Source organism: Stigmatopora nigra, chromosome 12, assembly GCF_051989575.1.
Source record: "Stigmatopora nigra isolate UIUO_SnigA chromosome 12, RoL_Snig_1.1, whole genome shotgun sequence".
NCBI lineage: Eukaryota > Metazoa > Chordata > Actinopteri > Syngnathiformes > Syngnathidae > Stigmatopora > Stigmatopora nigra.
In genome coordinates, this window is record NC_135519.1 from 14489978 (window position 1) to 14512929 (window position 22952).

The 22952-nt window shown below is 56.9% G+C and overlaps 5 protein-coding genes across 9 annotated transcripts; 4 read left to right on the forward strand and 1 right to left on the reverse strand.

The window, feature by feature from the left end:
- The first annotated feature begins 180 nt into the window (after positions 1–180).
- On the forward strand, positions 181–4277 carry ncoa4 (nuclear receptor coactivator 4). 3 transcript variants are annotated; one of them, XM_077728964.1, is made up of 10 exons: positions 181–369; positions 1675–1810; positions 2048–2188; positions 2287–2375; positions 2489–2597; positions 2667–2771; positions 2850–3467; positions 3580–3705; positions 3769–3857; positions 4025–4277. In XM_077728964.1, exons 2-9 carry the CDS (start codon positions 1676–1678, stop codon positions 3853–3855), a joined length of 1410 nt encoding a protein of 469 aa, XP_077585090.1. In that variant the 5' UTR covers positions 181–369; position 1675; the 3' UTR covers positions 3856–3857; positions 4025–4277. The 3 variants fall into 3 exon arrangements, with proteins under 3 accessions (XP_077585090.1, XP_077585092.1, XP_077585091.1); XM_077728966.1 differs by having other exon boundaries at positions 183–369; positions 3769–3846; XM_077728965.1 differs by having other exon boundaries at positions 366–422.
- A 569-nt stretch (positions 4278–4846) lies between these two features.
- On the forward strand, positions 4847–8889 carry LOC144204969 (uncharacterized). The gene is made up of 4 exons (XM_077728968.1): positions 4847–5008; positions 5954–6614; positions 6737–7055; positions 7553–8889. The coding sequence occupies exons 2-4, from the start codon at positions 6001–6003 to the stop codon at positions 8003–8005; spliced, it is 1386 nt and encodes a 461-aa protein (XP_077585094.1). The 5' UTR covers positions 4847–5008; positions 5954–6000; the 3' UTR covers positions 8006–8889.
- Positions 8890–10060: 1171 nt separating this feature from the next.
- Positions 10061–14665, reverse strand: prph2b (peripherin 2b (retinal degeneration, slow)). 2 transcript variants are annotated; one of them, XM_077728970.1, is made up of 4 exons: positions 14429–14665; positions 13351–14220; positions 11445–11691; positions 10061–10873 (listed from the first exon to the last, which is right to left on the reverse strand). In XM_077728970.1, the coding sequence occupies exons 2-4, from the start codon at positions 13929–13931 to the stop codon at positions 10679–10681; spliced, it is 1023 nt and encodes a 340-aa protein (XP_077585096.1). In that variant the 5' UTR covers positions 13932–14220; positions 14429–14665; the 3' UTR covers positions 10061–10678. The 2 variants fall into 2 exon arrangements, with proteins under 2 accessions (XP_077585096.1, XP_077585095.1); XM_077728969.1 differs by having other exon boundaries at positions 13351–13945; positions 14429–14664.
- An 857-nt stretch (positions 14666–15522) lies between these two features.
- Positions 15523–18924, forward strand: tspan14 (tetraspanin 14). 2 transcript variants are annotated; one of them, XM_077728972.1, is made up of 9 exons: positions 15523–15792; positions 16715–16795; positions 17101–17151; positions 17225–17371; positions 17440–17610; positions 17691–17816; positions 17940–17990; positions 18057–18170; positions 18284–18924. In XM_077728972.1, exons 2-9 carry the CDS (start codon positions 16715–16717, stop codon positions 18347–18349), a joined length of 807 nt encoding a protein of 268 aa, XP_077585098.1. In that variant the 5' UTR covers positions 15523–15792; the 3' UTR covers positions 18350–18924. The 2 variants fall into 2 exon arrangements, with proteins under 2 accessions (XP_077585098.1, XP_077585099.1); XM_077728973.1 differs by lacking the exon at positions 15523–15792 and adding an exon at positions 15880–16080.
- Positions 18925–19106: 182 nt separating this feature from the next.
- Positions 19107–22814, forward strand: yipf3 (Yip1 domain family, member 3). The gene is made up of 9 exons (XM_077728971.1): positions 19107–19425; positions 20023–20226; positions 20483–20589; positions 20660–20705; positions 20778–20870; positions 20996–21127; positions 21406–21519; positions 21693–21816; positions 22212–22814. The coding sequence occupies exons 1-9, from the start codon at positions 19351–19353 to the stop codon at positions 22310–22312; spliced, it is 996 nt and encodes a 331-aa protein (XP_077585097.1). The 5' UTR covers positions 19107–19350; the 3' UTR covers positions 22313–22814.
- The last annotated feature ends 138 nt before the right edge of the window (positions 22815–22952 follow it).

The window sequence follows — 22952 nt, forward strand, 5'->3', positions numbered from 1 at the left end:
GAAAACAAAATTTGGTAAGATCACAAATGGTTCGAGGTTGACAGGTATGATATCGATAAAAACAGTTTCAGTCAGATACCAGGGCTCCAAAGATGCCAAAATTGGACACCTGGCGGGTTGTCAAAAACAGCCCTCCCTCCCTCTAAGTCTAAGGCGTTTCCTTCGGGGCTCGGGTAGAAGACGAAGAAGAAGAAGAAGAAGAACCGCCCCCTTTGCGTCATCGTCCTTTCCGGACGCGATCTTGATACGAGAGGCTAGCACATAGCAAGTAACACGACGACGACGACGACGACGGCGGCGACGGCGGCGCGTCTCCAAGAGCAGCCCCTGACGCTTTACCAAACTTTTAAGTCTCTTATCACCGGCAAAGTAAGTAAGCAAGCGAGCGAGCGACTGACAACCTTCTTGTTCGGCGATTCATTGTGAGTCGAAATTCTCTGGCTCCGTCCGCTCGGTCAGTCGCTTCGGTTTGTTGACCACGACGACAGCAGCGACTGACCGATAGTGGTCAGCTTCCGCTCCCTTTATTTTATCGTTTAGCTTGTTTTTATTGATGATTTTGAAATGTATTTTTGTTTGGGTTGTTGTTTTTTTTCTCCCTGATGTGACGTCACGAGGAGCTCGGGCGTACGTGCAGGCCGACGCTAGATCATGGCGGCCGTCGGTCGGTCGGTCGATGAGCCGAACAGAACCATTTGCCTGGCCATTTTCTCAAACATAGGGAAACGCATCAAAGGCATAGGATCATTTCCAAAAAAAATCCTTCCGGATAAGTGGGAAGTAATGACAACCGATTTAACGGAGTCTTCCCTTTTTCAGCTGGCCTGGCTCCTCCCACTAAAAGTTTCTTTGGAAACAAATGGCTATGACATGTAGAACATGGCATTTCGCCAGTGAAATTGGGCGAGCGCGTTACCATGCCCCCCTCCAGATTGGCGTTCCCTTTCTTACCAATTCCAACGTGCTTCATTGATTGAACGCCTATTTCAGTGACATTGGCGGCGCTATGGCGTCCAATCCCCGTTGACTTCCTTCCAGCTCCAATGGATTGGACGTCTGCTAATGATCAACCAGAGATCGGATAGCAACGACCCGCTTCACCTTTGACGGGAACGTCGGCGAGCCGCTAGCAAGGCGGTCGCCCCGAGGTCCCGTCGCGACGCCTAAAATGACCTCCCCGACGGCAATAGACGGCCGCTTTCCACAATGGAGAGGGTCCCGGGAGAGGGTCCCGGTCGGCCTTTGGTCAAAGGGCACGTGGGTGGACGGGATACGTCAACAGAAACATTGAAAGCGTGACGTGCGGCCGCTTATCTGTCAGCTGGCTGTTGTCGGGCGATAAGACGGCACGCCCGTGACCGGGGGGCGCCCCATTGAACTTTGAAACGTCAACAAAGCCCTTCCGCCAGATGAAATGGCCGGAAAATAACCGCTGTAGATGTTTTGGGAAAAAGGCCAATTCCCTAAGTCGTCAATAAGCCGTGATCCAAAGTTGAAAACAAAAATTCAAGTGGACCGAAGGGATGGTGTCAAATGGAGTGTTCGTTGGCTGCCGCCTCCTTCTTTCAAAAGGATTGGGCCTTTTCTAGCCATCGAGTCACCTTCAATTGAAACCGGCAGTAGTCCGAAAAGCCTTTGAGCGACGTCGGGGTAAAAGTCTCCTTTTTGCGGCAGGATGCTCGCGGCGGGCGCTGGCGGCGGCGTCGGCAGCGGCCAGCTGAAGCGGTGCCTGCTGGCCCAGGATCAGCTGGAGGAGGCCATCGGCGCCATCGGAGACGCCGAGCGACAGCTCCAGGACAACGCCAGAGAGGTAGATCCCGTTTGTGCAGAACCTTGGTTTACCTGTGCTTCTTTTTGCCAACGCTGCTTGTGACTCCCTTCTTGTCAACGTGACCTTTGCCACTGTAAATTCAAAATGCCTTCCTTTTGTCCATTTCTATAGATGTGTAGTTGTTTTTTTTTTCTTTTTCCATTTTGTTTTTGAGAAGTGGCTAGGAGTCGAGCGGCTCACCCGACCGAATGTCCTTTTCCGTGGTCTTTTTGTCAGGCGCGCTGGCAGCTGCAGAGTTGCGTGAGTCGCCAGCAGGAGGCGCTGCGCTGCAGGGAGATGTGGCTGCTGGCGCAGATTCAACTGCTGGAACACGTCAAGGCAGAAACGCTGCAGCAGCAGTCGCAGCGACTCCAGCGGGTGAGCTCGGCCACCCCTTTGGCCTTTCCTTCCTCCTTTCTTTGGACGAGAAAAGACTTTTGTTGCGTCGGCTCGAGCTCCTCCTTGTGCTCTCTCAGACCTTGGGACAATTGGAGGCCATGTCTCAGCAGTTGCAGAGCAGCAACAGTAGCCACCTCAGCAACCAACTGACCAGCTGCCTTGACAAGTGAGAATCTTATTCGGAACGGCCTCCGCTCCAGCCAGTCGGTGGGGCAAACTTTGTGCAGTGGCTGGCTCATTTTCTTGACCGTGCCGCCGCCTCCTCCTCCCCCCCGACAGGTTTTCCCTCTTGAGTCTGACGCCGGAGGAGACTCCCGACATGACTTTCGGCGCCGATGCGCGTTCCCTGAGGGACGCCATCACCTCCTTCGGCAGCGTGGCTCCCCAGGTCTGGGCGCGCCGACGCCATCCCGTCCGTCGCCTCTTTCGTGCCGTGACCCCCACCGTCGGTGTCCAGGGCGAGACTCCCGAGTCCCAGCCGGGCACCGGGAAGTTCCGGGGCGGCTCTCTGGCCGACTGGCTGCTGGAAAGCGGCCGCCCCGCTCCGGCGGCCCGGGACCGGGTGAGGCTGCCCGCCGCCGCCGCGCTCCTTGCGTTTGGCCGTCTCTGACCGACCGCGCGCACGCTCCACTCTGTTCAGGCTGGCCGTGACGCGCCGGTGGATTTCCTCAAAGCGTGGGGTCAGCTGCAAGACCTGGAGACGTGGTTGCCCCGAGGCCGGGAGCAGGGAGGCGGCCGCCACGAGGACGACGGCGGCCACGACTTGAGTCGGTGGCTGCCCAGAGACCGGGAGCCCGGAGGCGGGCGCGACTTGAGCCGCTGGCTGGCCGTGGCCGCCGCCGCCTCCCCGGCCGCCGGGCCCCCGCCGGCCCCGCGCCTGCTCCTGCAGCCTTTTTCCGAAAGCCGCTCCACGGACCGGTGGCTGGCGGGCTCCGGCTGCTCCTCTTGCCCGGGCCAGAGCGTCCCGGCGCTGGAGATCGAGAACCTGGGCCGGCTCAAGTGCCTGAAGACGGCGTCCCCGGGCGACCTGCACGCCTGGCTTCACCGGGTGGCGCCGCTGCCGCAGACGTGTCGCGCCAACGAGCCCTGCGGCAGCTACTCGGAGTGCGTCTGCGACCAAAACTGCGGTCGGGAAGCGCTGGACGCCTGGCTGATGAGGTGCGGCGACCGGGACAAGAACGGCGTCCCTCTCCGGCTCTCGGCCGACGGCGCCAAGAATTGCCCGCCGCCTCTACGCCACATAGAACGAGAGCAAAAGGTAAACCTTGGCGTGGGCCCCCGATTCCGCCACGCGCCCGTCTGGCGTCCGCCGATAGCGCCTAGTTCTTTTTTTATTTTTTTTAAGCCATTGGTGGGCGTTGTCTCTGCAGGTTGAAGCCATCCTGGAGGCGTGGCTTCACCCCTCCGAGCCCCAGGGACGCCCGGATGCGCCGTGGCCCGGGGAGCGGGAGGAAACGCCCCAGCGGGATGACCAGTGGCTGGCCAAGAAGCGTCAGGTAGCGCCGACGAGCGGGCCAGCTAGCGTGGCGACGTGACGTAAACTCCGCCTTTTGTCACAGGAGGGCGACACCTTCTCCGTCTCCGGAGTGGGCGGCGGCGGCGGGGAGAAGTGGAACCGCGGGCCTCCGCCCGTTCAGGTGAAATGAAGGTTTAGTTGACCTTGTTCAACCTAGTCTGAGCCCATTTCCTTGCGCCATTTGACAAACCAGGGGGAAGCTCTGTGCTTTTCACTTGGTGTCTTGCCTCACCCAGCTAGCGGCGCTGGAGTTGGCGCTGGAGTTGGCGCTGAAGTTGACTTGCTTTTTGGTCTTGCAGGTTTGAGGAAGGTGGCGCCCGTGCCATTTGGATCCACCAGTCTTTCCAGATGAATTGCTCCTTTATTTTAGTCACCTCATTATTTTTGGCATCCAATGCCTCACTTTTTAACTTCTGGGATTTTTTGAATGGGCAAAATCCACTTTTAAAACAATTATCCAAGAGTGAATTTGATTCTTTTTTTTTTTTTGTTGCCATGTATACGTTTGTGTTTGGGGGGGAATCTCTGCTAATAAAAATTCCTGCTAATGTGGCCACTTGTGTGTTTAATTGTGCCCAAGGAAACATTTATCGGGCTTAGGAAATTCTTCTCCGATACAATCACAGACAAACAAGCTCTTTTCTTTCCTTTGGCCGTCGATTACAATGAGTGTGTCTAGTCGACGTGACATCCGTTTCAATCCGGAACGAACATTTTACAAACAAAATTCAAATGAAGAGACCCATATCCAATCATAGTTGGATGTTTAGTAGCATCAATGAGCGAGCAAGTGACCCAAGCCAGGAACAGCCCAATGCATACTGCGGTCACTTGGACTCAAATTCAAGGCTTCCTGTGGTTTTTGACCTTTTAAGGCCACTTTTCAATGACTTTTACACCGTTTGATTGGTGACCCAGGCCCCAGTTTCGACGGTTCAATCAGTCTAATGGGTTAGCAGCTAATAATGACATAACTGGGCACGGCATCACCAGCACCCTTAAACCACAGTCAACGATGGTTAACGGATGTTTTTTTTTTTATGAGGTGAGTCGAGCTGCGTCTTCTTCGGTTTATTTCGTTTGTTTGTTTTGCCGGTTTTGCCATCTTTCAAGCCTTTCCGGAACTCGGAGTCTGCCTGCTTTTATTTTGACATCGCGCTTCCGACGCTGGCAACCATTTCATCCTTTCCCACAATGCTTTGTGTCCACGTCCGCTTCTTCCTGTTTATTGTGAACGTCTCCGCCGGCAAGCTTCAGCTCGGAATTTGACGTTTTCCTGCTCGGTGAGTTGTCCGAAGGTCGAAATTCGCCGCCGGACGTGGCGTTTTTCCTCCCTTTTTCGAGTCACCGCGTGCAACAAACGGCGAGACGGGGAGAGGGCAGAGGAGGGAGGGAGTAAGGGAGGGGGGTTGGTGGTGGTGATGGTGGTGTTGCTCTATCATTCCGCCGTTTTCGTCGAGCCCCCAGAACTGGAGTGGCGCGAGAGGGATTCAGCTCCAGGGCGACGAGCGCCGTCTTTATCAGCGTTTTCTGGAACGTTCCGTCGGAAACGAGAGCCGCCCGTCCGAACAAATTCAACTAGGCTTTGGCAAACCGCCCCCCCCCTCCTCTCCCAATTCCCCCGCGCCTTTGTCATGACGTCACGCCGCCTGGTCCTGGCCCGGGGATGTCTTTTGGTTCGCCCGGCCGCCCGCCCGTTTGTTCGTTCGTTCGTTCGGTGGCTTCGGTTAGAGACCGCGTCCAAAGGCCCCGAAGCAGCCAACCTGGGCTACGCAGAGAGCAGCAGACTACTATGTTCCTCGAGGAAATGTTACTTGTAAATAATCTGAGATGCTCGCATAGAAGTGAAAGGAAAAGGTAGTCAAGTTAAAAACCGAAAATATTTATATTTGCTGAAAAATCATACTAACCCTTCGCTGGACTAAGTCTAGCCACACTTGCGAGTAATACGACTCGACTTGGATTGCTTGTCGGAAGAAGCATTGGCTGGAAACAATACTCGCTACGTCAAATTACATTTGATAAGGACGTCCCCAGCCAGAGAGAGAGAGAGAGAGAGAGGCGGGTGCTGTGGTCCAGCGTGGCTCTAAACTCTGACTAGCCCTACTTGTAGTCCAGGAAGAAAAAATATATATATATATATATATGGACGACTGGTCCAACCATTTCCGCTCGCCGGCGTCGACTCCACGCTAAAGGGGGGCCTTATTTTATTTGACTTTTTTTAGCCCGGGGCGCCGCTACTGAGACCGGGCCGTCCCGTCCGGGCCTCGCCATGGAGGACTCGGAGGCGCAGCTGACGGTTTCCGAGGCGGACGCGCTGGGCGGCGCCGACTTCATCACGGTGGAGCTGGACACGCAGCCCATCGAGTACGTGGTCAAGTGGGCCGAGGCGGGCTCCAAGTTCACCATCTCCTGCGTCAAGAAGGACTCGGACGACGGCGCCGAGCTGTGCGGCGAACAGCTCAAGGTGGACGCCGACGAGGCCTTCTTTGCGCCCTACGAGGAGGTCTACCCCTGCGAGTTGACTGAGCAGAGCGTGGAGATCCAGATGGAGTCGGACGAGGGGGAGGAGATCGAGGGGGAGGAGGAGGAGGAGGACGAGGGAGACGACGAGGAGGACGAGGAGGAGCGGCGGCGGCAGATCCTACTGGAGGTGGGCGCCGCCGGCGAGGCCGACTCGGAGCCCGAGGAGCGGCGCTACCGTTGTGGCTTCTGCGGCAAGTGCTACAGCCACGCCTCCAGCCTCTACCGCCACCAGCAGACGCACGCCGCCAAGATGGCCGCCGGCACGGCCGGCGGGGCGCCCGCCCGCCGCGCTCCCGACCCCACGCGGCAAGACGCGCGCTACGCCTGCCAGCACTGCGGCGTGACTTTCAAGGGAAGCAGGTGGGTGGGCGGGACGGCCGGGACGGCCGGGACGGACGGGACGGCCGGGACGGCCGGGGTTGGGTCTCGGTCTGGCCTTTTTTTTTTTTAAACTCCAAATCTCTCTCTGGTTTACGTGTCAGGATGTTGGGGAGCCACCTGCGTCTGCACGGCAAGAGGCGCATCCACCCGTGCAACATCTGCGGCAAAGAGTTCAACCACAGCTCCAGCCTTTCGCGCCACCGCCTCATCCACAAAAAGGCCCGCGTGGAGGGCGGCGGCGGGGGCGGGGCCCCCCACGGGCCCACTCTGGCGCCACCCCGCCACGGGGTGCGTGGCCCCCAGCTCAAGGGCAAGAAGGCCAAGCGGCGGAGTCGGCAGACGGCGTCCGGTGACAAGTTCTACGCCTGCCCGCAGTGCGACATGAGCTTCCGCACGTCCACGCAGCTCTCCAAGCATCAGGTGGGCTACTCCGGCAATGCAGTCGGCGGCCATACGAGGAGGACCTTGTTCCTCTTCCTGTATTTCCGTAGCCTTTTGAAGCAGCGTTCTCCCCCTGGCAACTACAATTGAGCCGCTCTTTTTTTTTTTTTCTCTTCTGCCGACGCTACGTCTTAAGTCGCTTGTCCTCGACTCCAAACTCTGGAGGCGTATTCACCCGCCATTGCTTTTTGGGTACGGCCACGCACACACACACGGGAATGCCGGGCGTCGGATATTTTCTTAACCTCGTCCCACGGTGATGTCGGTTGGCCTTTTTCCTCCAACTATTGCCACTCTGCCCGCGTGGTCGTGGGATTTTTGTTCTCGTCAAATGACACCTTTAATGTGGCCACGCGCGGACTTTGTGGGCTAACGTTTGGGCAACTGGTAACATTTGGGTTAGGGTTAGTGTGATATTTGGCTGATATTTGGCGGCCTGACTCGATCCTGAATGTTTGTTCCGTGCGTCCGCGCAGGTGACGCACGTGAAGGAGCTCCTGGACAGCTACGCGCAGCCGGGCAAAGAGAACGTGGCGGAGAGCTCGTCCGACCTGAAGATCCGCCTCAAGCTGTGTTCCCGCGACAAGCCCAACTTTTACACGCTGTGCAAGAAGAATCGGCGCCGCCGTCGCCCCAGGAAAGTGGGTGAGCCGGACGACGACGACGACGAGCAGGGGGAGGAGGAAGACGAGGACGAGGGGGAGGACCTGCTTTTGCCGCCGCCGCCGCCGCCGCTGGGGGGCAAACGGCCCGGCCGCGCCCCCGGCGCCAAACGCTGCAAGAGCAAAGCCAAGAGCAAAACCTTCACCTGCGCCATCTGCGGTAAGACCTTCATGCACTCGTCCAGTTTCTCCCGCCACAAGAAGGCGCACCTGCCGCAAGGGGCCGTCTTGGACGAGACGGCGCCCATCGAGTCCGACTCCGACTGAAGACGAGCCGCTCCTCGCCGGAAGAAGAGCCGGGCCGCCGTCCGTCCTGCTCCCCGTTGGTCGCTTCCTCGGTATGTTCCTCGGTCGGTCGGTCGGTCGGGCGGTCGGGCGTTCCGTTGGTCCGCTCCGCGTCGTGGTATGCATGAAGCCGATGGGACGGACGCCGCCTTTCTCGGGTCGGACTGCACACCGACGCGTGTCTCCCCCCCCCCAGTTATCTTGTCAAGTTTGCCGGTAGGAAGGAAGGAAGGATTATTCAAATGTGGCAAAATTGGAACTCGAGGAGAACGAGTCCGGCGGGGCCGCCAGATCAAAGTCGCGTGGTGACGGAAAAAGCTCGTCGTCGTCGTACTGGCTAAAAAAAAATGCTGGTACGACCAGATGAATATCACCCCATTGATAACATTACGGCAAAGATGAAATCCTATTTTGACAAAGTCCTTCCTCCGCCTTGTAATAATACAAAAAAAGTCCTAAAAATGATTGGCAGAAAATGTCACATGACCTCACAAGATGAAAGTCGTTAAATGACCGCGCTCGCGTCGCGATTTCACCGACTGAAGCGTGACGTCTTCCGACTCCGTTCCGTTGCTACGATGATTCGGACGACTTTAATGTGGTGGTCCCGCCGTCGCTTTGAAAGAAACCAAACCACTTTGCCGGCGCGCCACTTTTTTTCCTTCCCGGCGTCGGGGGTGTCGATTGGGCCGAAGAATTGCGATTGTCGTGGCGGTTGAAAGTTGGCTCCAAAAAGACACACGGTCACAAAAAACCCTGTGGTTGTCCTTAAGCCTCTTTGTTGTGTATTGTATCTGTGTCGTGTTTGCTAACTAGCACAAATCCTGGACGTATTGATTTTGTAATAAAGCCATTGGGCCAGGAAATGACTCGTTGCATTTGTTGACGGCAGAAAAAGACGGATTGTAGCGAGCAGCGCCTTAGGCTCTGATCGCAGTTTACAGATTGCCCGTTACAGTGCATGGAACCCGTTTGGACCCGACGCCGCTTTAAATGAATGTGGACGCCATGGCCGTAGCTGTGGACGCCATGGCCGTAGCTGTGGACGCCATGGCCGTAGCTGTGGACGCCATGGCCGTAGCTGTGGACGCCATGGCCGTAGCTGTGGACGCCATGGCCGTAGCTGTGGACGCCATGGCCGTAGCTGTGGACGCCATGGCCGTAGCTGTGGACGCCATGGCCGTAGCTGTGGACGCCATGGCCGTAGCTGTGGACGCCATGGCCGTAGCTGTGGACGCCATGGCCGTAGCTGTGGACGCCATGGCCGTAGCTGTGGACGCCATGGCCGTAGCTGTGGACGCCATGGCCGTAGCTGTGGACGCCATGGCCGTAGCTGTGGACGCCATGGCCGTAGCTGTGGACGCCATGGCCGTAGCTGTGGACGCCATGGCCGTAGCTGTGGACGCCATGGCCGTAGCTGTGGACGCCATGGCCGTAGCTGTGGACGCCATGGCCGTAGCTGTGGACGCCATGGCCGTAGCTGTGGACGCCATGGCCGTAGCTGTGGACGCCATGGCCGTAGCTGTGGACGCCATGGCCGTAGCTGTGGACGCCATGGCCGTAGCTGTGGACGCCATGGCCGTAGCTGTGGACGCCATGGCCGTAGCTGTGGACGCCATGGCCGTAGCTGTGGACGCCATGGCCGTAGCTGTGGACGCCATGGCCGTAGCTGTGGACGCCATGGCCGTAGCTGTGGACGCCATGGCCGTAGCTGTGGACGCCATGGCCGTAGCTGGACACGCGCCACTCAGCCACCTGGAGCACGTGAGGATGCTTCTCATGGACTATAGCTCGGCCTTCCTTCAACACTATATTAGGGGACATTGTGGCTGACAAACTCTCCCACCTTGGACTATCCTCTTCCATCTGCTGCTGGATTAAAGAGCTTCTTAAGCAAGCGTCCACAAACTGTTAGACTTGGTCCCCACATCCCAGTGGGATACGCTGGAAAGACGGCGGCAGACCAAAAAAAAAAAAAAGGCCACGCAGAGAGTGATTAACACTGGCCAGAAGAGTCCCGGAAAAGTGCGCCCCATCGGAAATGACACCGTGTAACATTTTATTCGCATTGGAAAAGGAACACGGTGGATGGCAAATCAAAGGGTTTCAACAACATGATCTTGGGGGACTAAAACCTCGAAAACGTCACAAGAGTTACCAGAAGGAAACGAAAAACAATGGATTGCACATCTAGAAGCATTTGCTCTTGCTGCGTGTGTGTGCGTGCGTGCGTGTGCGTGTGTGCGTGGCTGCAAATGGCCGACCCTTCCTTGACTGCATGGACGGCACCGGACGTCCTACTCCAAATGGAGTGGACGTTTGGTGCCGACCACGGCCCTGAAAGATGTGCAAAACTAGAAATCTAATGGACTTTTAAGGGGTACGCCACTAAGGCTTGCTACCAGGGTTATTTTACAATTGTAAAATGTAGTATGTTTTAGATTTTGTTTTTTTTGGGCGGGGTTAAATGAACAAAATAGTCCATCACTTGAACAGCTCGCCGCTACGGGGGAGGTTGACTTTGGGCTATTGCCCAGGGGTTAGGTTAGGGTGAGGGTCTTTCCTGTGACCGGGCCTTTGTTTCCAGATGGGTGGATTGTGTCGGGATGGGGCCCCAAGTCTTCCCTTGAACATTTGGAAGATGGAAGGTGGAGCTCAGCCGGCCGCCTCGTCCCCCTCGTCCACGTGGTTGGACTTTCCCAGCGTCTTGATTTTGCTCAAGGTCTCCATCAGCGTCTCCTTGACGCCCTTCTCCAGCAGCCAGCCTTCGCTCTCGCACTCGGGGTTCTCGGGGTCGGCCATGGTGTCCAACGCCGTGCTCAGGTACTTCAGGCCCGCCATGTCCGCGCACTGCAAGATAGGAGCCGGGGCGGGGCACGAGTCAGCCGGCCGCCACTTGGTCAACTCGTCCCATTGGCTTCCGGGGGCAGAAATGCCCCCCAAATGGACGAGAAGGCCAAGCGGGGACCCGGGGGCAAAAAAGAAAAACACAAAAAAACAAGCCTAAACAAAAGACACGGTGCCGAGTGCGGGAGCGAGCCCACGCCGCGGCCATTTAGAGGCGGGCGGGCGGGCGGGCGGCTGGATTAGGGCCTCCAGAATAGTCCCTGATCCTTTTCATCCCCTCCCTCTCCAGGGTTTATCTACCACGAGAGTATTAGGGACAAACAAAGAAAGGTAAAAATGGGGGGATTAAAGCCGTAATCTTTGCAGATTAAAGGCACGCTATCACCTGAGCCAAATCTTACCTTGTCATACGCCCTCATTTCGAGAGAAAAATAGCGCTAACGTTAGCAGGATCTACCGGCTTTATTTTGGGTTAGGCTTAGGGCACGTTCCATCTCTCCCTTGACGGCCCGATTTTTGCATGGACTGACCCCCTCCCACGTGGACTGACCCCCCCCTCGGGGGACCTTCTCACCTCCAGCAGCGCCACGGCGGCCACCAGGACGCCGGCGGAGCTCATCAGGCCGCTGAAGTAGGAGAAGAGGGCCTCGCGGCAGCCTCGCGTCCAGATGTTGAGCTCCTCGCTGCGGTGGTCGTAGTCGTAGTGGGCCGAGTTGTTGGTCAGGTGGTGCTGGATGCAGGGGCGCGGCGAGCCCGGGTTGCAGCAGCTGAAGGGGACGCTGTCCATCAGGAACTTGCCTTCCACGTTGCTCAGGAGGCGACTGCGGCGGGAAAAAAAAAGAGAAGGGAGAGAGCACGTCAGCCGCCTCAGATTAAGGCCCGCTCCCCAATTAGGCTCTTGAGTTGGGACTCCAACCGAGTGAGACCATTCCAAAGTCTCAAGACTCCAAAGTGAGTTCCGAATGGGACTCGCTGTTCCCGTTGACTGTTTCAAGCCGGTCCTGGCGACCTCCGTTTTTCTCCTTTTTTCCCTCAAAAGGGAAATCGCTGTTGAGTCGTGACACCCTGGCGCAGGGGTGGGCAAACTATTGCACTATGGGTGGAGGTTTTCCTTCTAAAAGAATATAAGAGAGACACTTTTCTTTTTTCCCCCCACCTGCCTAACCAATGTGGTGTCCTACACGTGCAATCAGTGGATTGCAATCAGGTGCTTGTTGTTTTCAGCACAACCACCGTCGGTTCGACTGTCTACCGGATGGCTTGGAGCAAAAAGATGCTAGCAGTGGCCCCTGAAGAGCGCTTTGCACCAGCCCTGGTGTCAGTAAGTGATCAAATTTCAGACTTTTGACCATTTGGAGCCGTTTAAGAGGGCCAGAAAGTAAAGGCTTGGACATACGAAGACGTAGCATCCCATAAGACTAGGCCTTCATTTAACAGGGCTGGGCAAACTATTCCACTGTGAGTCGCTCACCCACGGGCGTGGCTAGCCGTGAAGAAATCACCTTTCCACCAGACTGACATGTCACAGGCGCAATTTGTGGATCGCAGTCAGGTGCCTGTGGTTTCAGCACAAGCCCCCGTGGCTTCAACTGCGTCAGCTTTGTCTGTGCAGGCAGGGTTAGTGCAAAAAGGGGAGCTTTTTGCACCCCCCCCCCACCCCCTACCCGGCGGCCCTCCAGGAGCACTTGCCCCGTAACCCGTGGCCTGCTTTTTTTGGCCCGCCGCCACCTTTGCTGACGTGAGAGCGTCGGCCGCGTCACGTATAGGTCGGAAGACATGACACCATTAAGGACTTAAGAGAACTCTCGCCTCCTAATCGCCCTTCATCCCCCACTGACCTCCTTCTCGCGTCAGCTCATTCCCAGGGGCACCTAGAAACGGGGGGGGGGGGGCAAAAGGTACTATCAGCACGCCACGTTCGCTAACTAGCTGTACTCGTAAAGGTTTCTCTTACTCGGCTTGAACTGACATTGGACGCACGATCGATTGGAATGGCCAGACGACGATGGCGCGGCGCCAATCGGCTAAAGTGTCACGCCGCCAGCGGCGTCGGAGCCCTCCAAAAATGCCGGCCGGCCGCGAGTGATGGGAAATAACCCGGCTGAACTGTCATTTAGGTACAGAGTGGCAATTCCATTCACTCGTTGGAGTGTCCTCACATTCTAGCTTATAGTTCCTTCGTAATAACAACCGAGCCGGATGACATTGCGCCGGAAAGAAAATGAATCGATCCACCCCCCAACCGCCCCAAACCCGAGTCCGGATCCCGACTGTGACCACGACGACGACGACGACGACTATTTGCGCCACGGAGTGAGGCTACTCTTGGCTGAGCCCAATGTCGACTTTGTCGGCGGAAATGCCATCGGAGAGCGGAGGTACGCGCCGGAGAGCCAAAGGCCGCAAAAAGCCACCCCCGCTACACTCCCCCCCCCCCCCCCCCCCCGCTAAAAGACGGCGGCCGTTTGCAAAGGACTCACTCTTTGACCTGGCCGTCGCTCATGTCCAGGTATCGGTTGCTGATCCACTGGATCTCGAACCAGTCCCTGAAGTTGAGGTTGCCGCAGCAGCGGAACTCGATCTGCGTCAGGTCCAGCGTGCGCTTCATGAAGCAGCGTCCCGGCGTGTCCGTGTCCTTGTAGAAGCGGATGCTGTTCTTCAGGCCGCGCGACAGCGTCAGGTAGACGGCAAACTGCATGAGGAAGCAGAGCAGCGCCAGCAGCAGCAGCAGCAGGTTGAAGAGGCAGCAGAGGAGCAGGAAGCGCCGCAGCGCCGGCTTCCACTTGGAGTAGCGCACCGGGTCCAGCGAGTCGTGGCAGACTTTGGCCCCGAAGGCGTTGAGGGCGGCGCCCAGCAGGCCCGCCGCCATCAGCAGGTTGGGCACCAGGTGGCTCTCGCCCTGGTCCATCAGCTCGCTCCTCTTGCGCAGCTCCACCTTGAAGAAGACGCCCAAGCCCAGGAGGAGGACGCCGGCCAGGACCGACACCCAGTACAGCATCCACAGGCCCTGGGCCAGCTTGACCCGCTTCTGCGGGTCGAACTTGACCGGCATGAAAGGCATCTCGCCGGCCTGCGCTGCTGGCCAAAAAGGGTTAGGCTTAGCGGCGGCGGCGGCGGCGGGGCTCGGCTCTGGGCTTATTCCCCCGCTTCGGGCCCGAGACCGACCACTCCGCCCCCCCCCCCCCGCGCCGGGCCCAAAGGAGAAGGACTCCGTTGGACCCGAGCGGCCCCGATCGGGAGAGTGGACCGAAGCAGCGAGACTATGTCGCTCCGGTCCGAGTCGCCGTCCAGAAAAGTCCAAAAGAGGTCTCGGCCTTGGGCCCGGGGTTAGTACCGAGTCACTGCCTTCCCTTTATTGGGAGTACAACCCGGTCGTTACTACCGTGGGCAAACACCCTACTCGAGTCACAACGGCATTTAATACTTCAAATGACATCGGTCAACAACAAAAAAAACAACCAGTCGATCAAAAGTGGTGACAGAAAGCAATACCGATCCGTACCGAGTTAGCGCTTACGTTATTTGTCGGACGAGCTGACCGGCGGAGTTCCTACCCACCTCTGGCTGCGAACGGTCGGGGGGCGGGCCTACGCTAATGAACGGGCCGGGCCACGACGGGCCAGCGGGGCTCCCATGGTGGACGTCCACGAAAGACAAGCGAGCTCTAGGTTGGCGGTGGCGTTGGCGCTGGCGGTGGCGCTGGCGGTGGCGCTGGCGGTGGCAGGGGCGCGCCTTCTACTCCCGGGCCGGCGGCGCAAAATGGCCCGTGCCTGCCCCTGAGCCTTCCGGCCCGTGAGCCAATTAGCCTTAAGCGGCCTTGCGCTAATTTGGGGGCGGGGACGTCCACGCCTCCATCCAAAAGCCCCCCAACCCCACACCGTCCCTCCGCTTGAGAGATTAGAGGACATCTGCACCAGCGGGCGCCATCGCGGGCCTTTGGCTAAAGAAATTATTCTCGGTGGCGGGATTAGCCATCGGTAGGCTGTCCACTGGCCTTTTCCCCAGAGCTGGCGTGCCCGCTTCGCATGACCAACATTGCTCGTACCCTCACTTTGCTTCATCCTTTCGCCACCCCTTCCCTCCATAGTTGGCGCAGCCAAAACAAGGTCACACGGTGTCCTGTAGTTTTTCCGTCCGTTGCCCGACGAGGGTTGTATCCGGTCCCTGGTCCCAAAATCAAAACAAGACACAACGGCACGGTCTAAAGAACCACGGTGGGAGTACACCGAACTCCCATGTGGGCACATTGAAACTCTTTGGGTGGATGGTACGGGACGGGCTTAAAAGCACTGCCGTGAATTTTCTCTCTTCATTCATACATCTTCCATACCACCCGCACACGCTCTCGTAAGGGACGTCGGACCCTTGCCCGACCCAGCCGACCCTAACCCTGACAGCGGCAAAAGGCAGACTACAGCCTAGACTGGTCGCCAGTCAGTCTTAGAGCACGCACAGAGAGACGAGCGACCACCCGCACCCCCAATCATACCGCCACCAGCAGGAATTGAGGGGAGTGAGGCAGTAGACTAGGAGCCGGCCATCTCATTTCATTCACGGGCTCATTAGGACGCGGCTCCACTGATGGAGTCGCGGCCGGCCACATGATGGCGGTGTCGTTCGCTCAATGCCAGCTCCCTCCGCCCCAAACAAGGCCAGAGCGAGAGGGAGAGTGAGAGCGAGAGCGAGAGCGAGAGGCTCCCCTTCTTTGGACTCGCCCGCCTGTTTTGTTTTTCTTCTTCCATCTTCTCGAGCGAGCGCCTCCAAATGACCCCGACGTTGCGGACGTCGGCTCGTCACTCTCTCGTCGTCGCTTTTCGTCAGTTTGCCTCACTCCTCCTTCCCCCCGTCGACTTTTCAACTTAAAGCAGTCTTGCTGAAAGGGAAACATAAAAGTTCGGCAAAGTTTCGCTCGACGACACGAGGTGAGACACAGACACACGCTCACACGCCGTTTTGTGTGCCTTTACTAATGTATCTGGCTGTATTTGTGTTTGTTTGTTTGTTTTTGTGCCCCGTTCATTTATTGACTTGTTCGGCGCTTTCGCCGGAGCTAGCTTACATTAGCACAGTCAGTCCGCCGTTTCCGGTGAGCTGCAACAAGCTCAAAGACGATCCTAAAAATGCATTGTTGAAAACAATGGGGACTGCGTGGGGATGCTTTGATCTCCCGTGGGTCTGCCCGTTTCTTTTTCAACCAATTGGAAGTCGAGGTAAGCTCTTGAGCCCGAGCCGACCTGAATTTCGCTTGAAATCGTCAAATATCTATATTATTATCATTATAAAAACCATGTAAATGTTTGTACAAGTCTTTTTTTTTAAAACTGGATTTCGTTACAAAAGACAGGCTTTAATCTGTTTTCATAAATCACCCCTCCTCCTCGTCCACCTCTTTCGAGTCCTCGCTAATGAAATATTACATTTCGGGGTTGCTTCGGGCTCGGGCCTGCAAATCAAGTTACTAATTCGCCCACTCGGCCCGATCTTGCCCCCAATTGGAAGGCATTTTCGGTTGGCTTTTGGGTGGACTTGAGTTGGCTGCCAGTGAGGGCGATAGACGCCCAGCGCGTTTTAGGACTCCCCGGCAATTCAAAGAGATTGACGGATGGGTCGTCCACGGCCGTTAATGGCTCGGCGTGACGAGCATTCCCTGGGCCACTTCGCAGCCCAAGTAAACTGTCACTGTTACCGACTTGGGCCTGCCTGCCTGCCTGCCTGCCGGCTGGCGGCGCCTTTTGGGAGCCACGCGATGCATGCCCATTTTGGACCATTTGCTTTTGATTTGACGTGACGCAACGAACGAAGCAAAGTTGCTTTTTCACCGGCCGGATTCTTCTGTGCCCACAGATGTATTATTATCGCTACGACAACGCCGAGGTCAGCTGCTGCTACAAGTACCTGATGTTTACCTACAATGTCATCTTTTGGGTGAGCCAGTCTCTTCCTTCTGCCCCGCGAGCGGGCCACCTAGAGTCGGACAAATGCCGTCCGCCTCTCTCTCTCTCTCGCCCTGGCGGGCTGGCGGGTAGGGGCGGCTTTTTGGTGCCGCCCAACAATGCCCATAAGGCGTCTGCCGGGTATCTGGGCTCCGCTCCATTGCGGTCGCTCGGCCGAGGTGTTTGAGCGCAAAGCCCGTCGCTCAAAGAGCCGGCCGACCGTGCCGCTCGGTCACCGTTTACAGACCCCCGTCACGGCGTGGCGGCCAACTCTGTCATTTCTCTGTTGTACGGCAGTTGGCTGGCGTGGCCATCGTGGCCGTGGCGTTTTGGGCCTGGAGCGAGAAGGTAGGTGTAGGTGGAAGACCCCCTCCCCCAAATGTTTTGCTGGACGTCAAGGGTGCTCCGTCCTTTGCTTCAGGGCGTGCTGCTGGACCTGACGCAGGTCACCCGTCTTCGCGGTTTGGACCCGGTGTGGTTGCTGCTGCTGGTGGGCGCCGTCACCTTCGTCCTGGGATTCGCCGGATGCGTGGGAGCGCTCCGAGAAAACATCTGCCTGCTCAAGTTTGTACGTGTCCGGCGCCAGGGGCCCGGCGCGCGCGCCCCATGGTATATGCTTTGTTTTGCGGCGCCCAGTTTTCCGGCGCCATAGCCCTGATCTTCTTGGCGGAGCTGGCGCTGGCCATCCTGGCCGTGGTTTTCCAGAGTCAGGTGCGCCAGTGGATCAACGACTTCTTCTTGGCCAACGTCAAAGCCTACCGTGACGACATCGACCTGCAGAACCTCATCGACTCGCTGCAGAGGACGGTGAGGCGGAGCGGGCGTGGGGTTGCCCCGGGTGGACCCGTCTGACGGCCGCCACCTCTTTTGCTCGGCGCCGAGCGCAGAACCGCTGCTGCGGAGCGCAGAAACCCGGCGACTGGGACGTCAACGTGTACTTTAGCTGCAACGCCACGCACCGGAGTCGAGAGAAATGCGGCGTCCCCTTCTCCTGCTGCGTGGACGATCCGGCCGTGAGTGGGCGTCTCTTCCCATGTCTATCGCTCGCCCGCCGCCCATGTCTTCCGCTCGCAGCCCGCCCATGTGCTCCGCTCACCGCCAATGTGCTTCCCCCCCCCCCCCCCCCCCCCCCGCAGGACTCGGTGGTGAACACCCAGTGCGGCTACGACGTGAGAAAGAAACACCCGGTGAGTGCCCGTCACGGCCCTCTTTCCTCTTGGCGCCCGGGGAGTGAAACGGGTGATCCTTTTCAGGCCGAGTGGTCGGATCACATCTACGTGAAAGGCTGCATCGCGGCGCTGGAGGACTGGTTGCCCGCCAATCTTTACACGCTGGCCGTGGTTTTTGTGGTCATCTCGCTGCTGCAGGTGCGAAACAATATGGCGGGGCTGGGGCCGTGGTTCTTAGATCCCGGTGCAATTTTGCCAGACCAACGTATGGACTTGCCCAACAAACAGCGTGTGTCTTGTGCCCCCCGCAGATGGCGGGCATCTACCTGGCCAGGTCGCTGGTGTCAGACATCCAGAAAGTGCGATTCTCCTACTGAAGCCGGGCGGGGGACACTCCTACTTGCCCCTGACCCCTGCGAAGATGCCGTGACAGATAAGAGGTGTTGAGGCTCTCTAGCGACCCCCCCCCCCACCCGGTGCATCCTTCCTGCCTTTCTGCTAGCTACGTCAATCTTTTTTGTACAATTGGGCGTCGCGCCTTACACCAAACGGAGGCTTTGGGCCAAAGGAAGTAAAAATAGGAGCCCCGGGTCAAAACAGGGTATTACGACCTCGATTCCGAAGATCAAGTCACGCAATGTCACCGGTGTTGGAATAGAAGTCACACCAATTAAAGTCACACCGATATGCTATTTGTGAGAATATTTCAATTCCAAATCTTGTAATATTGCCACTTTGGCTAGTAGCGTGACTCGACTTGTTCATATTCTGACTTTCATTCGTGTGTTTTTTTTCCCCTTCCTTTGACCCTAATAATCGCCTGTCTGAATACAACCCCCTGCCTGTCTTGTTCTTTAGTCTCTGACATCCAATCAGGAAGTGGCTGGTTGTTTTGACACTGGATTGAAAATTGTTACATTGTTGAATAAACTTCTTTTTTGTACATTTTAAATAGTATGCCTCGCGTTTACATTCTGTTTAATATTGAAACCATTCCACGCGCGCAATGCAAAACAGACGAGACAAAAAATACAATATTGGCCATTATAACACACCGGGTACATAGAAAAAAACCAAAGGAAATCGTCTCGTGTAGAAGGGAAGGTTTTGCTGTGCTGCTTTTAATGGAACTCGCCAATATTCTGTGTCCTCGCGACGGATTGTTTCTTTGCGATGTGGCAACCCTGATGCCTGGCCCCCACTGACGTCGACGCGGACGCTGAAGAAGTCGCTGCTGCCAACAACCGAGGCTCGGGCGAGAGCTCCCTTTCGGTGGACGCGACGCGATAGCCTTTGGGACAGCGAGCGAGCGAGCGAGACGGGTGTTTGGGAAGACGGACAGGCGGAGCACAGTGCGAGCACGGCGTCGCCACGAGACATGTCTGCGTCGGCCCCCACGCGCGTCAACAACAACGCGGAAGCCTGGGCCAGCTTTGACGAACACATCGTCCACGTAAGCTAACGTGCTAACTTGATTAGCCGGCGCAGAAAGGCACACGCTGAGTCCTAGCGAGAGCCCGTCACGTTCACGTTGTCAACTTTGTCTACCCGCAGCGACAGCTAATGTTTGTGCGCATACTTTTTGTTTACATCATGAAAAGGTTTCTCGATAAAATATTTTTTCTTGGCGGCCCCCATCTGGCAGTGTGATGCTGCCTTCACGTGCGCTGGGAAAAGGGATGCTTGGTAGTCGCCACATTGGCTCATTGCGAATGCGTCCCTTGTTTGTGTTCTCTTTCTCTCGTCAAACCCCCTCAACGATAACGTACATAACATTCGCCAGGATGAACTCAGACTGGCAACCCATCTCGCGCCTCTCTGAAATGATGGCAAACACTTGGTCGAAAATGAATCATTTTCGCACAGCCTACTCTGTGTGATTATTCTAACCTGACAAAGATTATATACCATCTTATTATTTCCATCCCGGCCGATCTCGGAGGAGATATCATCCGATTTTAGGGCACTAAAGTCGGCCCTAAAGTCGGCCGTGGTCGAAGGTCGGTAGGTGGCAAAAGTTCATTATTGACACGGTGCGGGGTCGTCGCAGGGCGGAGGCTCGGCGGTGGTCGACATGGAGAACACGGACGACACGTCGGGCTCCAGCTTCGAGGACGTGGGCGAGATGCACCAGAGGATGAAAGAGGAGGAGGAGGAGGAGGAGACGGAGGAGGCAGAAGAGGGCGATGCCGAGGCCGACTTCTTGGGCGTCAAGGGCTTCAAGGGCCAACTGGGCCGGCAGGTGGCGGACCAGGCGAGTGACTCGCGTGCTTGGGCTTATCACATTGACTGGAGAAACTTAGTTTCACCACCTGCCGCCACACTTGACTTGAGGAGACGGGAGAGACAAAATTGGACTACTTTTATGCCGCCACTCTTTAAGCAGTTACGGCGCAAATAAAGCAGACATTATAACACTGGGTACTTGAATATTCCATTTGCCAATGCCACCATCCTTTTTTTTCAATTTTTTTTTTCTGTAACCTAAATGGAGGCTCTCATTTGCGCAGGTTTGGCAGGCGAGCAAGCGTCAGGCCTCTCGGGCCTTCGACCTGTATGCCAACATCGACATCCTGCGGCCCTACTTTGACGTGGAGCCCGTTCAGGTGCGCGGCAGGTAAGAGGCACTCCGGCTGCAATACCCCGAGAACCCCCTCCCCATTTGACTGCGCCTGTTGCTCACGCAGACTACTGGAGTCGCTGCTTCCTGTCCGCGCGATCCACTTCCCTCAGGTACCCGAATTCGCCAACGTGACGCCGCCGCCGGCTAATGTGGCTAAAAACGCCCCCCCCCCCCGTTCCTAGAAGATTGCGGGCGAGCTGTACGGACCGCTCATGCTGGTCTTCACACTGGTGGCCATCTTGTTGCACGGCATGAAGACGTCGGGGACCGTGATTGTGAGTGTCGTCCCGAGGCCGGCGCCCGAGGTTGGCGCCCGAGGTTGGCGCCCGAGGTTGGCGCCCGAGGCCGGCGCCCGAGTGCCGACGTGGCTAACTCGGTCGCCCCTTTGGCACGTTGGCAGAGGGAAGGAACCCTGATGGGAACGGCCATCGGGACATGTTTCGGTTACTGGCTGGGAGTTTCGTCCTTGCTGTACTGCCTGGCCTATTTGCTGAACGCCCAGATCACCATGTTGCAAACGCTCTCCTTGCTGGTGAGACCCGAAGGGGAACGCCTTCATTGTCATTCAAAGACGAGGCCAATCGTGGCGTGCAGCTTTTAGCCTCAAAAGAAAGAGGAAATGGCTAAATGCGTGTGAAAAATGCAAAAAAAATGCCTGCTAACTTCATGTGCCACTTCCTCTAGATTTTGGCGGCTCGTTTTGTTTTTATTTTTTAGATCCCTTCCGCTTGAAAAAAAAGAAGGAAGCAGTGCAAACGAAAAGAAAAAAAGACAACAAATGTTGGCCTTTGTATCTGTCTGTGCGCTCAGGGCTACGGCTTGTTCAGCCACTGCGTGGTTCTCCTGGTGAGCTACAACCTTCACTTCCACCTGCTTTTCTACATCCTCTGGCTGCTACTGGGAGGACTGTCCACGCTGCGCATGGTGAGAGCTCGCCGGGTTGGGGCTGCGACCTCTGGGTATTTTTGCGGAGTGTAAGCATTGCTCGGTGCAGAGGTGGGCAAATCAATCCACAAAGGGCCCGCACGGGCGCAGCTTTTTGCTCCGGCAACGTCCCGTCCAGTGGTGACCACTCACCGGCTGCGTTTTGCTCTCAGGTGACGGCCCTGCTGTCGCGCACGGTGGGTCCCACGCCGCGCCTGCTGCTGTGCGCCACCGTCTCCCTTCTGCACATGCTCTTCCTGCTCTACCTTCACTTTGCCTACCACAAGATGGTGGAAGGTAGGCCTCTCTCCACTGGCTGGCGCTACCGGACCGGGCCTCTCGGCCCCGCACGGGAGCCAGGGGCCCGTTGTTGGGGAAAGTTGAGCTCTTGCGGCTCCCCGGACACCGAGTGTCATAGTCAAAAGCCTTCATTGTCATTAGACAACGGATGCATCTGACCAAATTAGCGGTGCTACTCCGCAAAGTGTGGGTTTCATCAAAGACATCAATAAGTCATTCAAAAAGCTACGTCCCGTCAAGGTCGTTCTAAAATATTTCGCAGTGGCACGTTGGCCAGTGGAAAAGTGAATGATTTTTTTTCTGGTGGGGGTTCAATTGTCTCCATTTTCCAAAGCAAACGGTCCGATTGCCGGGGAATTGAGCCGTACGTCCACCCGCCTCTGTGCTTACAGGCCTCCTGGACACCCTGGAAGGATCGGACGCGGGTGCCGTGCAGCGGGCGACCAGAAACGTGGACCCACCTGGACCCGGCGTCGCCGTCCGAGCCGCGTGACCCGACCCCGCCGTCCGAGCCGGAGCCACGTGACCTCTCGGTCTTCCCGGCAGCCTTTTCGTCTCAGAAGCGCGCGTCAAAGAAAGTGACTTTGTTCGGACTGCGATTTCCCACGGCCACGCGGAATGCAAAACTAGAAAAGCGTGCGCTTTTGCCCGTCGGCCGAATTTTCTCCAGGCCGTCCTTCCGAGCCACGGCGGTGAAAGTCTGATTGGATTCGGCCCACTTGAGCGTTCTAACACTGAATGGGTTCTCTTCAACTGCGGACCTGTTCCATTTGACGTGGGGAACTAGAATGGGGGTAGGGTATTTTCTTTGACATAACCAATGCGAAAAACGGACCTATCTGGCTTGGGCTTTGGGGGACTTTGTCGCACCAAGTCATGAACACTTCTAGTCATCCAATCCGTTCCGTCTTTAGCGCCTCAACTTTCCCACTGTTTTTCGGAACTTTGAACGCTTGTTGCCGACCGTTGTTTTCAAAATAAATTCTAAGCAGTTACTCGATGTTTGTCTATTCTTTCTTTGTTTCTTTTCAAGGCCAAGACGACTTGGACAAATGCAATTTCTCCCCCCTCAGTCCTTCGGCGCACTGTTCCGTCGAACTACTCTGTCTCAAAATGGCCGACAGCATCCCGAC